Source organism: Aquila chrysaetos, chromosome 2 (assembly GCF_900496995.4).
Source record: "Aquila chrysaetos chrysaetos chromosome 2, bAquChr1.4, whole genome shotgun sequence".
NCBI classification, from domain to species: domain Eukaryota; kingdom Metazoa; phylum Chordata; class Aves; order Accipitriformes; family Accipitridae; genus Aquila; species Aquila chrysaetos.
In genome coordinates, this window is record NC_044005.1 from 31307491 (window position 1) to 31328748 (window position 21258).

The window sequence follows — 21258 nt, forward strand, 5'->3', positions numbered from 1 at the left end:
TGGATCTTGAAACTAAGGTCAAAACCCCAGCTCTATCACAGAAATAAATGTGATTTGCATTCTTCTAAACACTGCTGCTAAAGAACTGCACTGTACCTTTTGAAATACCAATTTAATCAAACTTTGACATGAGGAAATATAACAGTATTACAGGAAATAGAGGGACTATTGATAGAAGACACAAGATTGTTTTGACACTGAGTGGTTGCTGAATTCAGCACTTGGCTTATCAGCTCACACTTAGGACTCGTGAAAGTCGTTATAGAAAGGAGCTTTGCGAAGCAGGGTGGTGGTGTGCAACCAGCCTCTCAAGAATGGGCTCTGGCCCATCTTAACTGCCAAATCAGGACCAGAATTGTTTTGTTAGTGAGCGAGCCCTGGCCAAAAGTATGTCAGGAACCATTAAAAGTAAAGATGAGTGTCCAAGAATATTTCCTGCAATTGATTAACATCCTAGTACAGATGTAGCCTAGAGGTTCACCTGAAGGTGAGCTGAGTCATTCTCCAGACTGCATTAGTTAGATCCGTGTTTTCTATAATAGGAGCTAAAACACCTCCTATTTGTGCTGGAATTTATTTGTGGGCACCAAAATTAAGGTTTTTTAAATCTGTATGTGGCCCTCACTCAGACTGTCACTATGAAGACGCAATTATTTTTTGTCCTATGGGCAAGAGAGTATCCAGGGAAAGATTAAATATCTGTAATTGATATTAAAATATCCCAAGTTACAGAGTAATTGTTTTACCCAGTTATTCATAAAAATGTAAGCCTCCAGCAGTTCCAAGAATTATCTGTGAAATAAAAACCTCTTTACAAAAAAGTTATACCAAATACCATTTTTCTGTTCTGTTAGAACATCAAATTTTGAAGATAAACTGTTTTACTTCCACTCTGTAGCAGCTATTTAGCATCTATTATAAAAGAAAGAAACTGTGACCCTTTGGCAGCTTAAAAAAAAAACCAATCAAAGATTATGTGAAAAATCTCCTTTTCATCATTGCAGTGCTTCTGAGGTATCAAATAATAAAGTAATAATATCATCCCAAATAAGTTCAGAAACATGCATTAAAAAAATATGTGCTTTAAGAAAGTGTGAAAATTAAATATTAAAAAACAATTCCTGACACTGGAATCTCTCTGAAACATGTTAAGCCACACTGGAATTCATAGCAGGAAGCCACATTATTTCTTGACACGGGGTCTATTATCTTATTTGACTCCATGAATATTCATTAGAATTTACAATCTTCTATTATTTAGCTCACTGCATTAAACATCTGCTTTTTTTCCCACAAGACCTGAGGGGAAACAAGATCACCTTCTATTTATGTTGGTTAAAATAATGAAAAGATTATATATACACTACTGTATTAACTGAAATAAACTGATGGTAAATGAAAGTCCTACAGTTGCCATTTGTTCTAAGGGGAACGAGTTCCCAAAATATAATTTTAAGAAAAGCCCATAGATCAACATTATTGTATCTGTATATGATGCTGTGCTATGGCAAAGCAAGATACCCATTTGCGTTGTGATGCAATGTTCTTACATCAAAGGGAATAAAATGCCAAAATCTGTCAACCCTGCTTGGCTCATTGAGCTCTGGCAATCTTGTTGAACTGTGCCGTGAAAGAGGTTGCTGTGTTCTGGGAACAACAGCTCCAACAACTGATAAATGACAGACCAAGCATATAATTAGTGCCTCCTCAAACTTACCCAGTTTTATCATGATGCATGGCAAATAGCGCTTGGGATGACTTCAGAGGTTTGCTATTCAGAGAATTGCCTAATGACCTATCATTTGTGTGCATGCTTTCTTCACTAGCTAAGGATCAGTATGCCTGAGGGGAAAAAAATGATAGAAGCTGTGGCTCAAGGAGAAAGCTTTTGGCCTGAAGCTCTGGTAAGAGGTTTATTTTGAAAGTCATCCCTATAAACGCAAAAAAATGACATACAGCCTGATTACGCCTGCACACTCAACAGTAACTGGAGGCAAGGAGTCCTCCAGGTACATAGAGAATAATAAATGACCTTTCATACCATTTGTGAAAGGAGCAGAAAGAGCCACGTCTCAATCCATGTACATTTTTAATAATAGCATGAGGCTTCATGCCAATACTGATAGTTTTACATATCGCGTCTATCGCAAACATGAAAGCTCAAGTTCCAGCTTCTAGAAGACATTGATGCATTTTTGTCTATAGCGACGTCCTCACATTACCATTAAAATTTCTCACTGAAAATTAAAAAAATGGGATTAACTAACAAAACCACACCTCTATAGTACTAACTGCTATCGCAAAAGTGTTTATGAGGTGAAAAGAGCAGTGATGCAGCGATACCTGGGGAAGAGAACAGATTTTAATTCCTTTACATAGCAGAGGTAGAGGACCGTATCCAGCATAACAGGAACCAGTAACACAGGGGCTGCAGAGCACAGCACAAATACTTGGTGGACCCACCTTGGGTCTGCACCAAACCGACCCTGCGTGTAGGACATAAAGAACGTAGGACCTGTGCTCCACAGTGCCTGCAACGGGGCCCCGTCTAAATACCTCCTCCCTTAGGAGGAACGCAGTTTGCAACACCCAGCCAGGTCAGTCAGGCATGGGTTAGCTCGGTGGCTTGAAGCAAAGCAGAACCACCACCTACCACACCACCAGACCAGTGCCAGGCTCTGCGCAGACGCGTGTGTGGTCAGCGGCTCCCTACAGAGCACAAGAAGCTGAAGCTGAGTTTCACTGATCAAAGCTGGCCTGAGCAGATATACCGAGCTTGCTCAGGGGTGGCAAACAGCCTGCGCAGCGGCAGACTCCCATTCAGCACTCTGACTCCTCCCTGTTTGCTCCTGGCCCTGTGACCATAAGGTTAGCCTTTTACAGCTAGGTGGGTGCTTTTTCCTCACCACTGCTTCAGTTACTGTCCTACATCCAAGTAGTTTCCATGCACTCCTGCTGTCTAGAACACAGACCCCAAACTCAGGAGACCAGGGAAGCAAGTATGAAGACATTTGAATATACCTGCAGGGATCAGCCTGGATCTGGCAGTACCATCCCTAAACAAGAGCAGAAAATTTCTGACCTTTAAGGGATTCCTCTTGAAGTCAGTTTGGTGGCTCTGTACAACCTCCCTCCGAGTTCCAGAATTGCGAGCGTTGTGTTGAAACTCAAGGTTGGGTCTGCACAAGAAAGGTTCAGGACTGTAGCTTATTAGATTAGCTCAGTTCTAAGAAAAAAACTGTATCTCTTCTAACCACTATGAGGTGTTACAATTAGACCCTATGGTACCTACTGTAGGTAAGCTACTCCCACTGCTCTCTTGATTTCATCGGAGCAGAATACAGAAGTCCTTTTAACATTAATGCCTATCAATCATGCAGACAAACGTTTGGTACAGGAGACACCCAAGCAGGGAAAAAACAGAGTAGTTAAATGTCACAGGCAAATGAACATGCCTGACACATGTAGAGAAAAAAACTGTGATTAATAGTGTTCTTATTTCCTTTAGGCAATCATGGTAAGCAAGCAGACTGCATATCTTTATCTGGCTATCTTTTTTTCCAATAGAGCCAAATTTCTACTTCTCACTTAGAAAAGCTGTAATTGTACCTCACACAGCCTTCACACCGAATCTGTTATTTTGTTCAGAAATTTAATTAACTTTTGATTACTTTAACACATTTCAGTATCTATTTTGTAATTATATGAAGGACTAAACAAAACACAAATCTATTTTTAGTGGTGTATTTAATTTTTGCTACATACTTTAAACACGCATAAAATCAACTGCTCAAATCACAAGACTGCTCTTCCACAACAGGAATAGCAGCCTTCACTGGCAACAATGCTGATATTTGTGGGGACAGTCAGTTGGCTCTGCTGGAAGAGCTAGAGAGGTGTATGAACTCTGAAACTACAAAACTAGGGCTGAAGAAGTCATGACCTTCCTCAGAGCTATGGTGCAAACCACAAAGATAAAGTCATTGTCATCTCTTCCTCTCAATCATCTTTTCCCAGAAGTCTGCAATGCTTCTTCTGAAGGCTAAACAGATCCGGGGGTCTGTTTGGAAGGCAAAGTTGATGGTAAGTCTTCATCCCATGTCTTCTCTGGAAGAACTACTTCTGGTAGCTTTACATGAGCATTGTACAATACTTGTGGTCTTTCAGTGACAGGACTGCTATTCCATCTCATTGACTTGTATTAGGGAAATTCTTCATGTCCTCTCTCTGCTTTCCTTATTTAAATACCTCTGGAAGAAGGAGGATGATGGTCGGGAGGCAGACATACTCCCAATCTTAATGTCTGGGCAGCACTTTGAATAAGAGAGAAGTCAATACTAAATACAGTCATCATAACGTGTCTGCTACTTAGACAATAAAATTATTCTAACACGACCACCTCATTCTTTCTACATCCACATCACTGTTCAGCAGTATCTTCTCTTTTCCAGCTAATCAGCATTTCAGCTAGCAATTTTGAGGCAGTAGAAAGAAGAAAGCTTGACTGGATCTTGAACTAGTCTGAGAAACAGGTTACAAAAAAAGTAATAAAAAAAAAAAAAATCACCAGATAGAAAAAGCCAGATAGCTCATGACAGATAGCACAAGCAGGCTAAGTAGCTCAAAACCAGAAGCAAAATAAGTAAACTGGGAGCAAAAGGGAAGAAAAAGGGATCATAATCCAACAGAAAGCAAAGGACTTGACTCAGTTCACGATAAGACCATAAGTATCACTTCAAAAACAAAACACACTATCATTCTGAGCTATCTTGTGGCAGTTTTAACATCTTAGACTAAAGATATGCAGTATTTTTTTTCTTTCTCTGAGGGATTGATCTGTTGTTTCAGCACAGCAAAATTAAAAAGTGTACTTTATTTAAACATTAATCCCAGTTTAGAGAGTTATTTTGTGGAATTTTCTTTTTCTTGTGATGGAAGTTTGCACTTTACTGCTGCAAATTTGACTTTCCAGGCCATCTCTGATGATGAAAGAGTCTTCTAACAGCAACCTCTAACAGCTAGCACAGCAGAGTCCATCAGTTCTGTCTCACCCTTCACAGCACTAGTGGCATCCACGTGTGATTCTTTACTAAATGTTTCTAAGTTACTTAACTAAGTACTCTTTCCTTCCTTATCTGTGTCCTGCTACTTGTCTTCTTTCCTTTTTTTTAATCTCTGTATGTGTGGGAAGAGAGAGTTCCACAGTGGACAATCGAGAAAATAAAATGTTTAGATGTAATTCTTCCCTTGACACTCTGCAGCATTTCAGCTACATCTGTCCCACAAGATGTAGTTCTACCAAGATATAACCCTTCCCAACAACCTATTTTGTATCTTTGTTATCTAAATGCCACTGCAGCTTTGTATAGTTTCTCTTCAAAACAGATGACATTACCTAGGGACACTCTGTTGATTTGATAGCTCCTTGAAAGACCTTTGATCATGGTTTCAGACACCATAGACAAAGGAATAACATCCAGGATGCATCTTGTCCCTTCAAAGTTCCAGTCAACTACTGCCTCTGCCAAATGGTATGCAACACCAAACTTAATACTAACAAAACAAAAAAAAATCATCCCTAGGGAAGAATTCAAGACCACTTGAGATCATTTTGGTACTGAAAGACCTCTAGCATTTCATTCTCTGAAAAAACAGGATAAAGCCAAGTACCTGCAGAGGCAGAGCTCCCAGCAGCCACCCCCCTCTTCACAAAAGGATTCATTCCATTGAACATACACGAAATAAGCATGCCCATTCAGACAAAGGGTAAGGAAAAATACATGTCCACTGAAATTTGTGAGAAATGGTTCATACTGCCATCTGCCCCTCTGAAAGAGAACTGATGTGAAAATAACCAGAAATGTCTTCTGCATACCGTTCTCAAAATACCTACTCTCTGCTCCAGTGATAACAAGCAGAGAGGATACAAGAAATATTCTGGGACACCTGTTAAATTCAAAAGATGCAGAAAAATGTCTTTATATAATAACTGATAAAAATACCAATATATTTTATGCATGAATGTATTCTTTACATGTCAGGACGTTCTTTTCTATATAAAAACCACAATCAAATCCAAACTCTCGTCTGAAATTTAGTCAAAAAATTTACTATCATTCTTTGGCATACAAAGAGAGGCCCTTAACATAACTATGGGCCAATAAGATTCAAGAAATTCAAGATGCATTACTACAAAATTAATTTGGCTTCCTAAGGCAAATATGAAATAATTCCACCAAGAATCCATAAATAATGATGTCATACTAATTTTTTCCATATGCTGTTTCACAGGCATGTGTTGAAACTTGCACATGAATAAACATTCTCCACCACATCCTGGTGCAAATATTGGTACTGCAACAAAGAACAATCAATATCCTTGTATATTAATATCCCTTTATAATCTGCTTACATAATTTGCTCAGACTGTAGTATAATCCATTTTCCTTAACAATCAATTTATATCACAAATATATATAGAAAACCCCCTCGTTTTAAATGGGTTTCTACCTCATTAAAATTTCTTAATGAGTCTGGGGATACAGCTTTAGAGTAAATGAACAGAAGGTATTTTAAATAAAATTAGCTGAGTTTAAATAAAAACAGCTCATACTTAACAATACCCTACAGCTAGCAAAAATGAGCTAGTTTATGCACAAACCACCTCGTGTGACTTCCTCTTCTTCCATAAACGTTTGCTTTGGGAAGAGCAACCTCATTGAACACTCACGCAAGAGAGAATGTTATTTTAAAGTAACAGACAGAAGCTGAATATATCCCTATGTGTAACATTGGCTATTCACGAGTGGATGTTGCCCCTTACTGTGCAATAGTAATCTTCAATAATCTTACTCTATGATTGAGGCCAGGTAATAAAATTTGGCTTCTTACCAATGCTATGCATTACTTTTTTTTTTTTTAAAATGGTTGCAAAACTAAAATCTTCAGTCTTAAAATGAATTCAGAGAGTGACACTGAATTTTGCATCACTCTATACTGACTTTGCTGAAGCCAATGCTATTCAAAACTTGTATCTGTCAGAATTCACAGACAGGAGGAAGGCACAACTCTTCTGATTTCGGAGCTGTTTGATGAATATGATTTTCATCATATTTGATGAAAAACCTGAAAGATAATAAAAGAAGCAGTTGCAATACTTTGACTTTTCCTAGTAGCAATGGGATCTGATTTCGGAACTATGCACTTTTTTTTTTTTTTTTAGATCGTGATTTTGATGCCCAGCTATCCAGATCCCTTTTCACTGCATTATTTTCTGTTTCCTCTGCTCCAAAGCAGTATCATTGAAGAGAAATGCTCCAACTTGATAGGTTCATCTCAGTCACCTGAAACACAAACATTACTTGTTTTTAAAGAAGCAAGTGACAAAGAATATTCAGATTAGTGATTTTCTTTTTCATGCAGAAACCACACAGCATGCTATTCTTACCCCAAGCATGTAACATTTGCCCACCAGAAGACAAGCAAATTTTTCATTTCTCTTCAAAACAAAACAAAACAAAAACCCGCTTTCTGCTAGCTGTAAGGGCATCGGTAAGCTGAGCTGTAGCAACATTTTGTTTATTCTGTTCCAAGCTGCATCCTTGCTGCCCGTCCCCTTAGAGGCCACCGGCAGATGACAAGCCCCGTTTCACCTTCTGCAAAAGGCACACAGTATTTGCCGATTTTCTCTTACATTTTTAGCAAGGGCTTTCTTTAGCGCTTGCGTGTCACACAGGCTGCTGTTAAACAGTAGCAGAGCAAAGCCGTCGCCGTCCCGCAGACCCCGTCGTTGGGCTCTCCCTGGGCGCCGGTCACAGGCCCGGCTTGCCCGCGATTCCCCCGCAGATGGCGGCGGCGCCCCGGCCCCGGCCCCGGCCCCGGCCGCCGACTCTTCCAGCCGCCTGCCATGGCGGCCCGTGACCCCCGGGCTGCCGGCGACGGGGCACCTCGCCCCCTCGGGCACCGATGCCAGCAGCCTGCGGGGCCGGAAAGGCGTTACCCGGCGGCGGCGACGGCGGCGACCGGCCCCGGCGCGGCGCGGGCCCGCCCCCGCCCTCAGGCCGCCCCGGGCCCGCGATGGCGGCGGCAGCGCGGCCGGCGCTGGCTCGGGCCTTGCTGCAGCAGTGCCTGTCCGCCCGGCTACAGGTGAAGCCGCCCGAGCGCGGCTGCGAGGCCGAGTGGGTGGAGGTAACGTCTGCCGGGGGCCGCCCCCCTCTCGGTATCGTCCCGTCCCGTCCCCGTTCGGCGGGGCGGGAGGCGGCGGCTCGGGGCCGCTCTGCGGCGGGCGGCAGGGAAAAGCTCCGTCTGCTGCGCGCAGGGGGCGGCGGCGGGAGAGGTGGGGTGCGCTGGCCGAGGCCGCGGTCCGTCCGCCTCCAGAGGGGCTGCTCCCGCTGACCGCAGCGGGAGGGAAACCGCCGTCCCTCCCCTGGGCGCGGGCGGATCGGTAGTCCCGGCAGCAGCGCCCGCGGAGCTTCAGGAGGTCGCCGCTCGCACTGCCGTCTGTGCTCGCCTCAGAACCCGCAGCCTGCCTCCGCTCGGGTTCGCTCTTCGGAGCGGTGGCTGCCGCGGAGGCGAGCCCGGGCGGCGGGCTGGCCCCTGCTCGCAGCCGAGGGCCCACCCAGCCGCTTCTCTACCCCGGCCAGGAGGGGGAAAGGCGAGCGAAAGGAGTGAAAAAACCCCGCGTGGGTCAGAGCGAAGTCAGGGAAATCACTTACCATTACCGTCAGGAACAAAACTGACTTGGCTTGGGGAATTTAAGTTAACTTATTGCCAGTTAACATAAATATTTAATGAGTGATTTGGCCACTGAAAAATAAAACCCAAATATTTAGACGTGAGGAGCACACCCTTCCTCCTTTTCCCGGCTAAGCTTTGCTCCAGACACCTCTCCTACCCCATTCCTAGTTTCCACTCCAGAGCCCACTCCTGACCCCCTTGTTGTCTCCAAAGGTTACAGTCAGTCCCTTCAGCGAGGCCAGGAGCCACACAGGAGGTTGGGGTCAGCGCACCGCAGTTTCTCCCTGCCGCTCCTTCTCATTCTTGCCCTGTGCTCCAGCACAGGGCCTGTGGGTCCTCCACAGGCTGCAGTCCCCTCAGGAGCACAGCTGCTCCACCACAAAACACCCCCCTTCCCCTTCAACCTTGTTGTTCCCTCTTTGGCATAATCTTCCCTTTCTGAAATGGGCCTTCACAGCGGTGCTGCCAACTTGGCTGATGGGCTTGGCTGTGTGCTTCGTTAGTTGTGTCATAGTGTACACTTGAAGAAGAAAGGCCAGGTAGAGCAATGGGAGGGACTATGGCAGCAGTAGTTCTGATGGTTTTTTTTCCAGATCACTAACCAAAAGTTACATTTAGGATGTAGACCACCACACAGCTTGAGGGAAATACTATCATTTACCCCTTTTCCTTGCATAGTCTTCTGTCAGGAGAGGTAGGTAGGTCTGCAGACTCTTTCGGCTATGTGCTATGCATACAGCCCAGGGCTATTTACCAAACATGAGGGCTGCCCTTTGGATGTACTGTCCTGCTGTAGTTGTCACTGTTTATGGGTTACCTACCCTAAAATAACTCATCTATGCAGGTGTCAACTATTTAGCTCTTGGGGTGGTTTTTTTGGTTTTGTCTTTTGTCCTCCTTAAAGACTACAACAACAGAAGGGGCTAAATATAGTCACTCGCGTATTTAAAAGTAAAAATTCTAGCATGCTTAAAGGGCTTATGAGTTCATTCAGCAAATCTGAAGAGCATTTAAAAAAAGAAAGTCTGTCCCTAGGTGTTTCCACTGTTTGATTTTCGCATTGTTCTTAAAACATTTCTCTCCTTGTTCGGAAGAGGCAGGTGGGGATCCCTAAGACCTAGATTCTGCAGCGTGGTCTGGGAAGCCAGAATGTTTTACTCAGAGGAAATACATGTCATCTCACAGATACTGTGTTCGGCTGAAGTGCATCTGTGTGTATGGCATTATTAGCCTCTCAGTGTAGGGTTAATTATAGTGAAAGTTGCTCAGCACAGCATAAATTAAGTATAGGAGAAATAACCTATTGCTAGCTTGCTAATCTCAGAAGTAATTGGAGATGTAGTAAATAAAGGCAGAAATGTCATTTTGCTGGCTGTCTCTTAAACTGTCCGAAAAAAGGCATATCATGACGTAACTCTGTTACAAGCAGGTTATGCTGTTTATATTTCTTACTTGAAGTTTTAAATGGCTTAACCAAAGTCACTGGGAAAGTAATAGATAGCACTAAAGGAATCTGCAAGATATTTGGGTGGTCTCAGCAGCAGATATTTTTCAGACATGAACCTTACTAATATTTGTCTTGGGTACTTGAGAGTCTTTCCTGGGTACCTGGGGCTTTTTAAGAGAAATCTGTTTTAACAAGAACTAGTCATTGTGCAGCAAAAAACTATGGGAAATTCGTAGTTTCTTTAGTATGACTACTTTAGAGGTCATTGGATGGAATCTGCTGCTGATGTTTTCTGGTAGGGTACTGTTACTCCCTATATATGCATGTCAATGCAAAAATAAAAAATATAGACCTCATAAAGTATTATTTACATAAACCAGTGTGTTCCTGATGATCTATAACAACTTAAAAGTAGGTCCTCACCTTGAGAAATTTCTAGTGTACTATAAATAGCACATTATGTAGGTGGCTTTGAATAGCTTCTGAGCTTTAAGAGACCCCTGTAGGTACTTCAGGAACTTCAGAGCAGATGTTCTTTATCTGGAAAAAGGTTAGGAGTGTACTTTATATCTATACATGAATCACTGCCTTCGTTGTGTTTTCATGATTGTGTTTTTTCTGGCCTGTTGAGGATTACTGGGGATGGGATGTCTTGTTTATGGAGAAATGTTGGTTAGATAGCATCCGTAAAAGGTTTATGTATGCAGCAAAATACTTAGGAGGAAAAAAAGGAATACCCCTTTTAAAGGCAGGGGAAAAAGAAGGTGAGATTTGGTGTATTTCACAACTATGGGAGAAAAGAAACGTAAAATGAATATTCAGCTAAAAAGTATAAGAGCCTACACTTTATGCAGTGAAAATTGTCTTTCCCTTATCTTCTTTCCTTTGATTTGTTTTCTGGTTAAGATAGCAAAAAGAGGTGCAAAGTACCAGGCACAGAGTTGTTCCGTGACCTGTGGTAGATGATGCAATCTCTCTTTGCTGCAGCTGAATGTAAGGAGTATGAAGAAATCTTCTCACGGGGTAGCAAACCTGAACTTGAAACAGAAATGTCAAAAAATAATTTATATAAGTTAGTTGCACAAGCTGGCTTCCTAAGGATTACAAATTGCCTCCATTCTCATTATCAGTTGCATTAAATTTTCCTAAAAAAAGAAAAAAAAGGTAGAGTTGAGATAACATTTTGCAGAATATATGTGGGTTTTGCTAATGAAATCCTGCAAAATTCAGATGAATGTATTTAGTAAGGAGGATGAGGAAGGAATTTGTTTTTCCTGCAAAAGAGCTAAAGAGCAGTGTTTGGAGCTAGCATTGCTAAGGCTGGCTGTATGGCCTGAGGGGCTGGGTACTTCAGCCCTTCATAATGCAGGTTGCCTGGTCTGATGATTACTTGGGACAGTTGTATAATAAATGCCAGTGTTGCAAAGTAACTTGCTTTGCTGGTTTATTTATGTAGGCATTTTACTGATAACAGTAAATCCACATAGAGCGCAGTTTCCCTGCCCAACCGCCTGCCTGTCACTACGTAAGTTCCTTGCAGTGGCTGTTCGCACGTCAGCATGTTGAATTTATGACCTTCTTATTTGTGTTATTTTGCTTCATTTTTCCTGCATTAAATATAGCTCTGAAGAGCAGTCAACTAGACTTTGATAGGTTACACAAGAGCTTCAGCAATGGCAAAGTTTTTGCTTTCGTCCAAAGGTTTAAACATTCCCGTTCCTTACACTGGCAACAAGCACAAGTCCTAGGACTCCTGGAACACTGATACAAGATCAGAGGACTGCCATGCATTATTATTAGGTTAGCTCTTGAAATTGCATTCAATTTTACATCTTCTATTCAATTAAGAAAACTAAGGAACAAAAAAGTAAGACATAACTGGAAGTTGAAATGTGGTTGCACATGTGTTGAAAATAGTGTTCAACCACAGTTTTCAGTCATAGCTGAAACTGTAAGTTCAACTTAACATAGTTGAATGGTTTTCAACTATAACATGGTTGAAAAGTGTTCTAGAAGATCATAAACATGCAATATAAATAGAAGCATCCTCTAGCAGCTTTAACGTGTCTCTGAATTGATTTTTTTTTCATTTAACCTCCTGTCCCTCTAATTTCCCTCAATATGATATGTATGTTTCATCTTGTAATAAAAAGTATATTAAAAAAAAGGCATCAAATCATGAGAGAGGCTGGAAAAGTAATGAATGTTTTTACTTAATCTTTAGCTGTCTGGCCTTAGGACTTGCAGATGTCTTTATTTACCTTTTTGTCTTTTTAAATGAGTTGCTTGCAGAAATATTGTTGCTTTCATATGAGAGACTGTGCAAAAAACTCTGTCAGAAGTCTCAGGATTAGAATGATTTTCTGTGATGTGTGCTATATCACGGAGTCACTTATTTCTGTGGTCAGATATATACAATGTAAATGCGTTTGGCCTATTTTATCACAAACATTTTTATTAGTAGCTATGTGTGCATTGTTGGTGTCTATTAATATCCTGACGCTGGTCTGTTTCTGGAACAAATATTTAGCTAAACATGTAAGTATATCTAACTTTTGGCAGTCTGCATTTCTGTCCCTCATTCAAACAAATGGTTTGAAATGTCATTTGAGGTTCAGGCCATCATATTTCTTACAGTGTTTATGAAATATGGCAGTAATTTGGGAACCTCTATAATATTCTGCAGTGGTCAAAATGAGTTTTGAAAGGAGCCATTTAAAGCTTTTGAAAGTTCTCAGCATGTGACATTTTGGCTACAAAGAGCATTCTCTTTTTCCAGAAGTTAGTCACTGCAAAAATAGTTGAGGAGGCATAGCTCTTCTCAGTCATTGCCTGGAGCATTTTGTTTAATCTCTGCAATAACAAAAGGATAAAATCTCATGTGTATAGCTAAGTTTTCTCCATCAAAAACCTTTATCTTTTAAAGAAAAGGGGAAAGGAAAAATAAAGAAAAGGGAAGAAAAATTTTAAAAAGGTATTTTTTAAGAAACTATTCACATTTCTTAGCCTTTTTGCTTTGACAAGCTCAATATTAATGACTCCTTCCTGCCCCAACCTAGTTAGCATCTCTTAGGTGGTATTTCATAAGCTGACATTTATTTTTCTTCTAACAAACATATAAAGATACTTATTCTTGACAAAGCAGTGGTTTTTTTAGATACTGTATGCCTGTGGACATTGTATGCCTTTCTGGTTTTTTTCTGAAGAAGTTAAACCATTCAGGTATACTTGTGCATGAGACATAATTGCTGTTGGCTGCAGAGCCTATCAGTTTGTCTTAATAAAGCACAGGTTGTTGCGCACACATTCCTTGTGAACTAACCAAGGGAGTAGAAAAGCTACACAAGAATTTCCTTGTGCTGTCTCCTCTCCTAATTCTTCCTTCAAATAGATAGTTCTTACAAGTAGTCTCTCTGAATGCTAAAGAAGTGGCATATCCTTTACGCTATACAAATTAGGGGAAAGGTCCCATTTCCCTGAAAAGATTTCACCCAGATGGATAAATAATATTTTGAACAACTTTATAACATTCTGAACAACTTCATAGTTGTTGGTCACTATATCTAAATTGGTCATCATATTAAAATCTTTAATTAACAGACTGTTTTTTCAGAATTATCCTGTACTTGATTACTTTTAACATCAAAATATAATCCAGTTCACTGACAAGTCCTGTGGTGTTTGTCATGTTTCATAATTGGAAATAAACTCATAATTTACACTGAAAATTATTTTATCTGTATGTTTGATAGGAAATAGCTTAAATAATTTCCTATGCTGGATTTAAGTACACTAATTCATCTTATCACCTTGTCTATGTTAATACTGTACATTGTACATTCCAACTAAATTTGGCTTCACATGGAGCTAATAAATTGGCTTAATTGTATGTAGAAGCATTGTGCAGGTAATCAGTATATATCTCATAAGATTCCACAGTGTGGTGTGTAAACTCGATGTCTGAAGCTATACTAAATAACTAAAACTACTCTCGGAAGCTTTTTGGTTGTGTAGTTTTGTCATTTTTTGTACCAGTTTTAATGACAAGTATGCATGGTGAACAATGAGAAACATTGACATGGTTTTCTGTAATCTTCCGTAGATCCAGAGAGGGCTTGTTATCTACATATGCTTCTTCAAAGGTGCTGATGAGGATCTTGTTCCAAAAATTGGTATGATACTGTCCTTATAAATTCTCGTATTGTTTGAAAAAGAAGCAAAGCAGTAGAGGCAGAGAAGGCAGCAACCGTTTCTACAAGAAGAAGTCAAAAAGCCATCAGACAGCATCATTCCAAATCAATCACCTGGCTGAAAGAACAGCTTGGTCGGTCTTGTTTCTTTTGACAGTTGTCCATACTCTGTCCGTCCGTTCATGATCAGCCTGTTAGAAAATCAATTCCCATGATTATAACATTCTAGCAAACAGAGAAAGCGCTGCACTGGCCGTTTGACATATTACATGTATCAGGCAACATGTTCAGTCCAGGACAGAACTGAATTTAGAGAAACTGTTTTCAAATAATTCATGGCTTGATTTGAGAAGTATTTTAACACTGATCTCTGTATGTGCAGGATATTTAAAATTATAGCCAGTAGAGGGAGTTGGGTGGATAACTAAACAGCATCCTTCCCATCTCATTTCAGTGATACTACCTACGTACACTGTTAGCATTTCAGGTGCAGTTTTCTGGTTCAGAAGTGATAACAGCAATATCTGCAGTTCTTTCCCTCTAGTCCACATACACTTTAACATTTCCATCAAAGACAAGAAGATGCTGTGGATAAGGTCAAACGGTAGTGATTTCTGTCTTCACCCACTGTTGTTTTGGCTTGAGGGTTTTTGTTTGGGGTTTTTTTTGTTTTCTTTCTTACTTTTATTTCATTTCTTCTCCCTCCTTTCCTCCATGAGTAGCACTGGATCACCTGAGAAATTCCGTGTTGCCACATATTCCAGATAAAAGTGCCCCTTTTCTTTTCTGTGGCTATATCAGCCAGCCACAGAAAAGGTCATGTAACAATAGTCTATTTCAGGCTGCTTGCTGGGACCCACAGAAAGACCTGGCAGTGCACAAGCACAGGTGCTATCAAAACTGCTGAGAGCAGCTCCTGGGGGGGTTCTCTCTTGGTCTTGGAGGGCACAGTCATTCTTTGATGCTAAACTAAGTTGAAATCTTTGGCTGTATTTAAAGCTATGATAGGAAAATTGATTTTGTGCTTGTGAGAGTTTCATGAGAGTGTTACTTGAGAATAATGACCTTTTCAGCTGTGTGGCAGCTGAAACAGGCCAGAAAAAGAAAGTTCTGTTTTCTACTAGGATACTCATCTACGACCATCCTCCTTAAGGACATTCAAAAATATATTTTGAAACTGTTTAAATGAGTGGTTTTGGTTCCTGAATCACAACTCAGCTCTTTTTGCTTTGAACAACATTAAACTTTTATAGGCTTGGAGGCATGACTAGTATCCTCACAGCTTTTACAGAGTTGGAGGAAGTTTTGGGGGAATTATTTGATTTGTTATAGAAACATTTGAAAATATGTTAGTAAATGCATTGATTTTATTTGCAAGTTTATATATTCTGGCTTATGGGCCAAATTGCATCTCTGACCTTCCTGCCCATTTCCTCTCTCAGAAGACAAGCTGGCACTTGCACATCTTGAAGTGGAGTGCTGAAGGGCACTCACTCCACTTCAGACCAAGCTGCTGAGCTGTGACTTCAGCCCAGATCAGTGCTGGGTCCTGCTGCGAACAACTGCAAACAGAATGAAAAGACAGTCAGGGCAGAAACTTCTCCAAAGTGCACTGAAGATGGTGTTATCTCCTACAATATGTAGTGTTGTGCAAATGTTGCCTATTTGAGTATGAGGCAATTAAGTTAGGGTCACTAGTTGCATCCTGGGCTCCTTTGGGGGTGTCCAACTAGAGTCAACTTTAGTATTTCAGACAGCCAACCACTTCCCCCCCCAAAATAACTCTTTAGACAAATTATATTAACATAAATATCCTTCACATTCTTCACAATACTCAGACATCTTAGTTGGTTAATAGTATTTATTGACTGTCCGTGTTTCATTTCATTAATAAGCAGTTTCTTTTACTTGAATAGTTTGTCACGCATCACAATATTTGTTGAATCTTGTTTATGGTGTTACATTAGGTCCTGTTTAATTTGCTTTAGTTACACTAACTCTTATTTTATTTTTATTTGCAGTCAATATGCTGTTGAATGTTAAATTAAGTGAGAATGAAAGCGGCGAGTACGTTTCTGTTCTTGATTTACCAGGCGATGTGCTAATCATACCACAAGCTACCCTAGGTGGTAAACCGAAGGGAAGAAAGATGCAGTACCATGCAAACATTGAAAAAGAAAAAGGGCTTGAACTTTATTCTCAGTTTGTGACTTTGTGTGAAAAAGAACTGGCTGCCAATTCCAAATGCATGGAAACAGGTGTTCTCGTCAAGCATGGCACATATGGAAACAGGCAGGTTTTAAAACTGGATACAAATGGACCTTACACTCATCTGATTGAATTTTGAAAAAATAAATATCCTGGATACAGTACTGGCTTGCAACTGTTGTCTTTTTTTTTTTTCTCTCCTTCATTTCTAAGCATTAATGTACTTAAATGGTTTGGGAAATACAGTGTAAGAAAGACTTTCACTCATCTGCATTGGTGTTGCCAATCCCATTAAATAGAAGGATGCCTGAGACTGCTTTGTGATAATGAGTATGTGTTTTATGTGCATGTTCATCTGAAGAGTGCTCAAAATAATTTTTAATATTGATCCAATGAAGGTGGATAATTTGGAAGCCTTTATTAACAAAAATGTTGTAATGCATATGTTTGTTACTACAAAATAACAACAGAAGTATTACCTTTATTAGCCATTGTAAAGTACACTTGAGGAAGTGAAGTTTATAGATTAAAAAAAAGAATGCTGTAGATTTACTTATTTATCCCTAGATTTTCTGAGTCGGACAATTTTTGTCTTTCTGTTTTCTATCTATAAAACAGCAATGCATTCTAGCTAACAAATATATTGAAAGCACAAATTCACTGAATTTTTAGCCTCTTAAAGAGTAGGCACTAAATAAGAAAGTCTGTCCCTCTCATCCACAGTGTGTAGGGCTGGGACACTTAAGGTAGTACTAGGACTGAACACAGGCTATACAGGGAAGAAAAAGTGAGGGAGGCTCATCTAGAAACTGAAATCAAGGCAGTACCATTGAATTGCTTTCTTGAAGTTTGCACTCGGAAATCTCCTCTGATGTGTTTTGATAGGCTGCTTGCTATAGCTTGGTCTTTGTCCTTGTTACCTTGGTCTTGTTGTCTACTCAATTCTTTCATAACAGAGCCTCAGGAAAAGGACTGAAATATTCAAATGAAAACAAAAATAAAAATGGTATGATGTATGCTGCCATCTCATTGTTCCCTCTGCCCCTATTGCTTCCTTCCAGCTTTTTGTCTATTGAATCTGCCAGGCAAAGACTAGCTTATATTTCTTTTATATACCGTGTTGGCACATTTGGGGCCCCATTCCCAGCTGACCCCCTATTCACTACTGTCATAAACATTATTAACAGCTGGTGTTAAGAAGATATAATAGGAAATTCTGTCTTGTAAGGCAGCAAGAACAGAACAGCTACATTAAAATGGGGCAAATTCAAAACTGATACAAGTGCATTCATCCTGTGAGTCAAGTTTCTCTTTTACTGCAGCATCATGAAGTCAGTAATTTAGAAGGGTTCAAAGTGTAATTAGACAATTATATGGTTTGCAGTAATTATCCAGAGTTCCTATTTAAATAATAAATTCTTCTGGAAAAGATGCAAAACCTCGTGGTTAGCAAGCATGCCAGCTTGTGCAATCTTAAATTGTAGGTCAGTAGTTACAAATATTCTGTCCTTATCTTTACTTTTTAAAAAACATAACTGCATGTGTAATCTGCAGGCTCAAACTATGCCATGAGAATCACATTTTTTGAATGGATACAAAGCTCACAGTTTTGATGGGAGTAATGAGATTTTTCAGATTAACATAATATTTGGTTAATAATTATGAAATACCTAAGGATGTTGAATTCCTGGCAACTGGCACTCTCACAGCTGAAAACAACTATTCACACAAATGGCCTGGAAATATTAGCTAGGTCCCAAATGACATTTTTATTCATTAATAATTAACAGTTATGATAGACACAGTATGAGTCATGTTCTAAGTTCTTACTAGCGACATTTAAATAAGGTTGTCCTGATGTGAATAACTAATACAAATTAATTATGATCTGTGTGCTTGAAAAAACTTTTTTTATTGCTCTTTCCATTGGAGGCCAAATCCTAAAAAGTGCTGAGTAATACCACTTTTCACTGACCTTACAGGAATTGTGGGTATTCAGTATATCTCAAGAATTGATCTTTGAGGTATAATGCACAGTCTGCAGTTTTCACTTTTATTTTTTTGCTTGGCTCCAGAAAGATCTTTGGCAGCCTGGCAATTCATTCTCTGTATTTCAAGAACTCTGCAAGTTCTAAGAGGGATGAGCTTGAAAATGTTTAGTGAAAAACAGACTTCAGACCAAACTCCATCTCGTACTGATCTCTCATATAAAACACATACAAACTTATGTATATTTCAGTGGTTCTTGGGACAAGACAGAACTCTGGAGTTTCCGTAAAAAGGTGGCATCTTTGTGTATTATCTGCCCGTTTCTGATTTGTGTATCCATCTCAGAATACTGATTTCTGCCGTCTTCTGCTCTAATGATGGGCAGCTTGTTGAATGCTGTGCCCTTTGTACTGCTTTATTTATATCTACTATTGATTCACAATCCATTTACAGAAAGAAGCCATTTCTGAATAACATGATGGACCATACTGATGAAAAAATTGATTAAAATTATGTTTTCAAAGCCATAGGCTCATTCCTTTCTGCCATGAATATATGTTTTAAACAAATGACCTGACACTGCTTTAAATACTTTCTATTCTATGACTAGACAAAAGCTCAAATAATTATCCAGTTCTATACTTAGAGAATATCTATTGGAAGATATATTCCCCACTTTCTTGAAATAAACTATAAAATCAGGAGGCATCATTATGATATTCTAGTGTGGCCTCCAATTCAGCTGTCACACAGTAATTGTTATATTGGGGTTTTGCAACCTTGTTCGCAGCGTACACACACAATGTGTCTAAGCTGAGCGTGCGTGGACTATGAACTGTGCTCATAAAATTAATGAGTTCAGGTGCAATAGCTTGTTTTCTAGTCAGCAGTATTCCTGCTTCCTTCCCGTGCCCTTTGTGGAAATAGTTACCTCTGCTGCTACATGCAGTATGCAACATGCAAATATTAATCCAGAACTGGAAGGTAATAAACAACATATAGCCCAGTAATACTAGTAACAATGCTGCAACTGTATTGCTATTGCTAGTAAGAGACCACAGGCTTTGTTCTGAGTTTACAAGACCTCAGGATGGAGGCTTATCACGTGTGCTTTGTCTGAACTTTTCCTGATCTTCCTGGAGCTTTGGTTTTACTTGATTTAGCTGTAATGACATTTTTTTCTAATGACAGGAGACTATGGCTAATTTGTTTTACTTTTGCTCTGTATGGTGTAACCACAGTTTTTATACAGATATTAATAATAAGTAGTTATTCTGTGTAGAATGATATATTTATGGCTAACATAATGTTAGAGTGTACAGAAATAAAGGCCTGTTAGAACAGCAGCAACCTGGAGAAGTGGAGACACCAGCTGCAGTGTAGAGAGTAGAGGCATAGGATGGTAAGAGATGGGGCACAGGCTGACACTGGAGTCCCAAGCCTATAAAAAACTTGCCAATGGTCAGTTAAAGAATGCAGACCCGGAGCTGGACAAAACTAGACTTAGGGGTAAAAAAGAGAAGAAAGAACAAGCATCTAAGATAAATAAAATACAAAATACCTAGTTGCAGTCTAGTGAGGAAAAAGCAAGGTGTAAAACTTTATTAGAAAACATGTAAAAATAGCCCCAGGTGAGAGCTATTTCCAGAAGAGGAAAAAGGAGAGAAAGAAGAAGAAACCATAAACACTAACATCATACTCCTGCAGGCACAGGACTCTGGATGCTGATGATCCACTGTGCTCCCTCCACCAGATGGAAGCCACAGGGAGGTGAAAGGGTAAGCGTGACACCAGGAGAAGGGGTAGGTACTAGACAGTGCATGCCTAACAATTTTAACTGTAGTGTTATTATTAGAGACTTTCTATACAATTTCTTTATTTTTATTTCCTTTCTTTTTCTGCAATAATTAGATCTGGACTAGAAATAATTCTTCAGTTAGACTGCTAAGGTTGCAGTTATACTAATAATAAATTTTGTATGACTATGACTTTACATATAGGGTGGATTTCTTTTTGACCATGACAAGATTTTGCACATAACAGCTCCTGCAGACAGTTGCTTCCCCATGTTGAAATGACACCCACTTGATGGGCTGCTGGATATCAGCCAGCCTTTGTGGTGTTTTTCACCATGTCCTTTAATGCAGCTGTGATGTCTGATCTCGTTTACCACAAAAGCTGCACCAAAGTTTCTTTCTTCACTGTGACTCAATGCAACCACTGCTCCTTAGCCCCTCCTTGAGAACAAAGTCGGTTCCATCAGTCTGAGGCATGTACTTGGATTTAAAAGTATGACCTGGTGAACCTCAGTCTCACCTCTAGTATAAAACCAGCTTCTTTGGATAAGGACATATGACTCTTTTAAACTTCTAGTATTTTCTGCTTTTAGTCTTGAATAGTCTCTACTTTGCTATATGGTCTCCTTCAAACGCATTATGTTTCTCTTTTGAAGCTGGAGTGGCAGTGTGCCACAGAGGACTAGAGTGGTCCCCAGAAATCCACAGGAATTACCTGAGGACTGCCACCTGTATTGGTTTTGCATGGCAAGGTTTTGGTAGGGGGGGGGGGGCTACAGGGGTGGCTTCTGTAAGAAGCTGCTGGAAGCTTCCCCCATGTCCGACAGAGCCAGTACCAGCCGGCTCTAAGATGGACCCACCGCTGGCCAAGGCTGAGCCCATCAGCAATGGT

At 40.1% G+C, this 21258-nt stretch overlaps 1 protein-coding gene across 1 annotated transcript; it reads left to right on the forward strand.

Moving 5' to 3' along the window:
* The first annotated feature begins 8053 nt into the window (after positions 1-8053).
* Positions 8054-16745, forward strand: DTD2 (D-aminoacyl-tRNA deacylase 2). Its single transcript, XM_030034194.1, has 3 exons — positions 8054-8187; positions 14286-14355; positions 16395-16745. The coding sequence occupies exons 1-3, from the start codon at positions 8077-8079 to the stop codon at positions 16718-16720; spliced, it is 507 nt and encodes a 168-aa protein (XP_029890054.1). The 5' UTR covers positions 8054-8076; the 3' UTR covers positions 16721-16745.
* The last annotated feature ends 4513 nt before the right edge of the window (positions 16746-21258 follow it).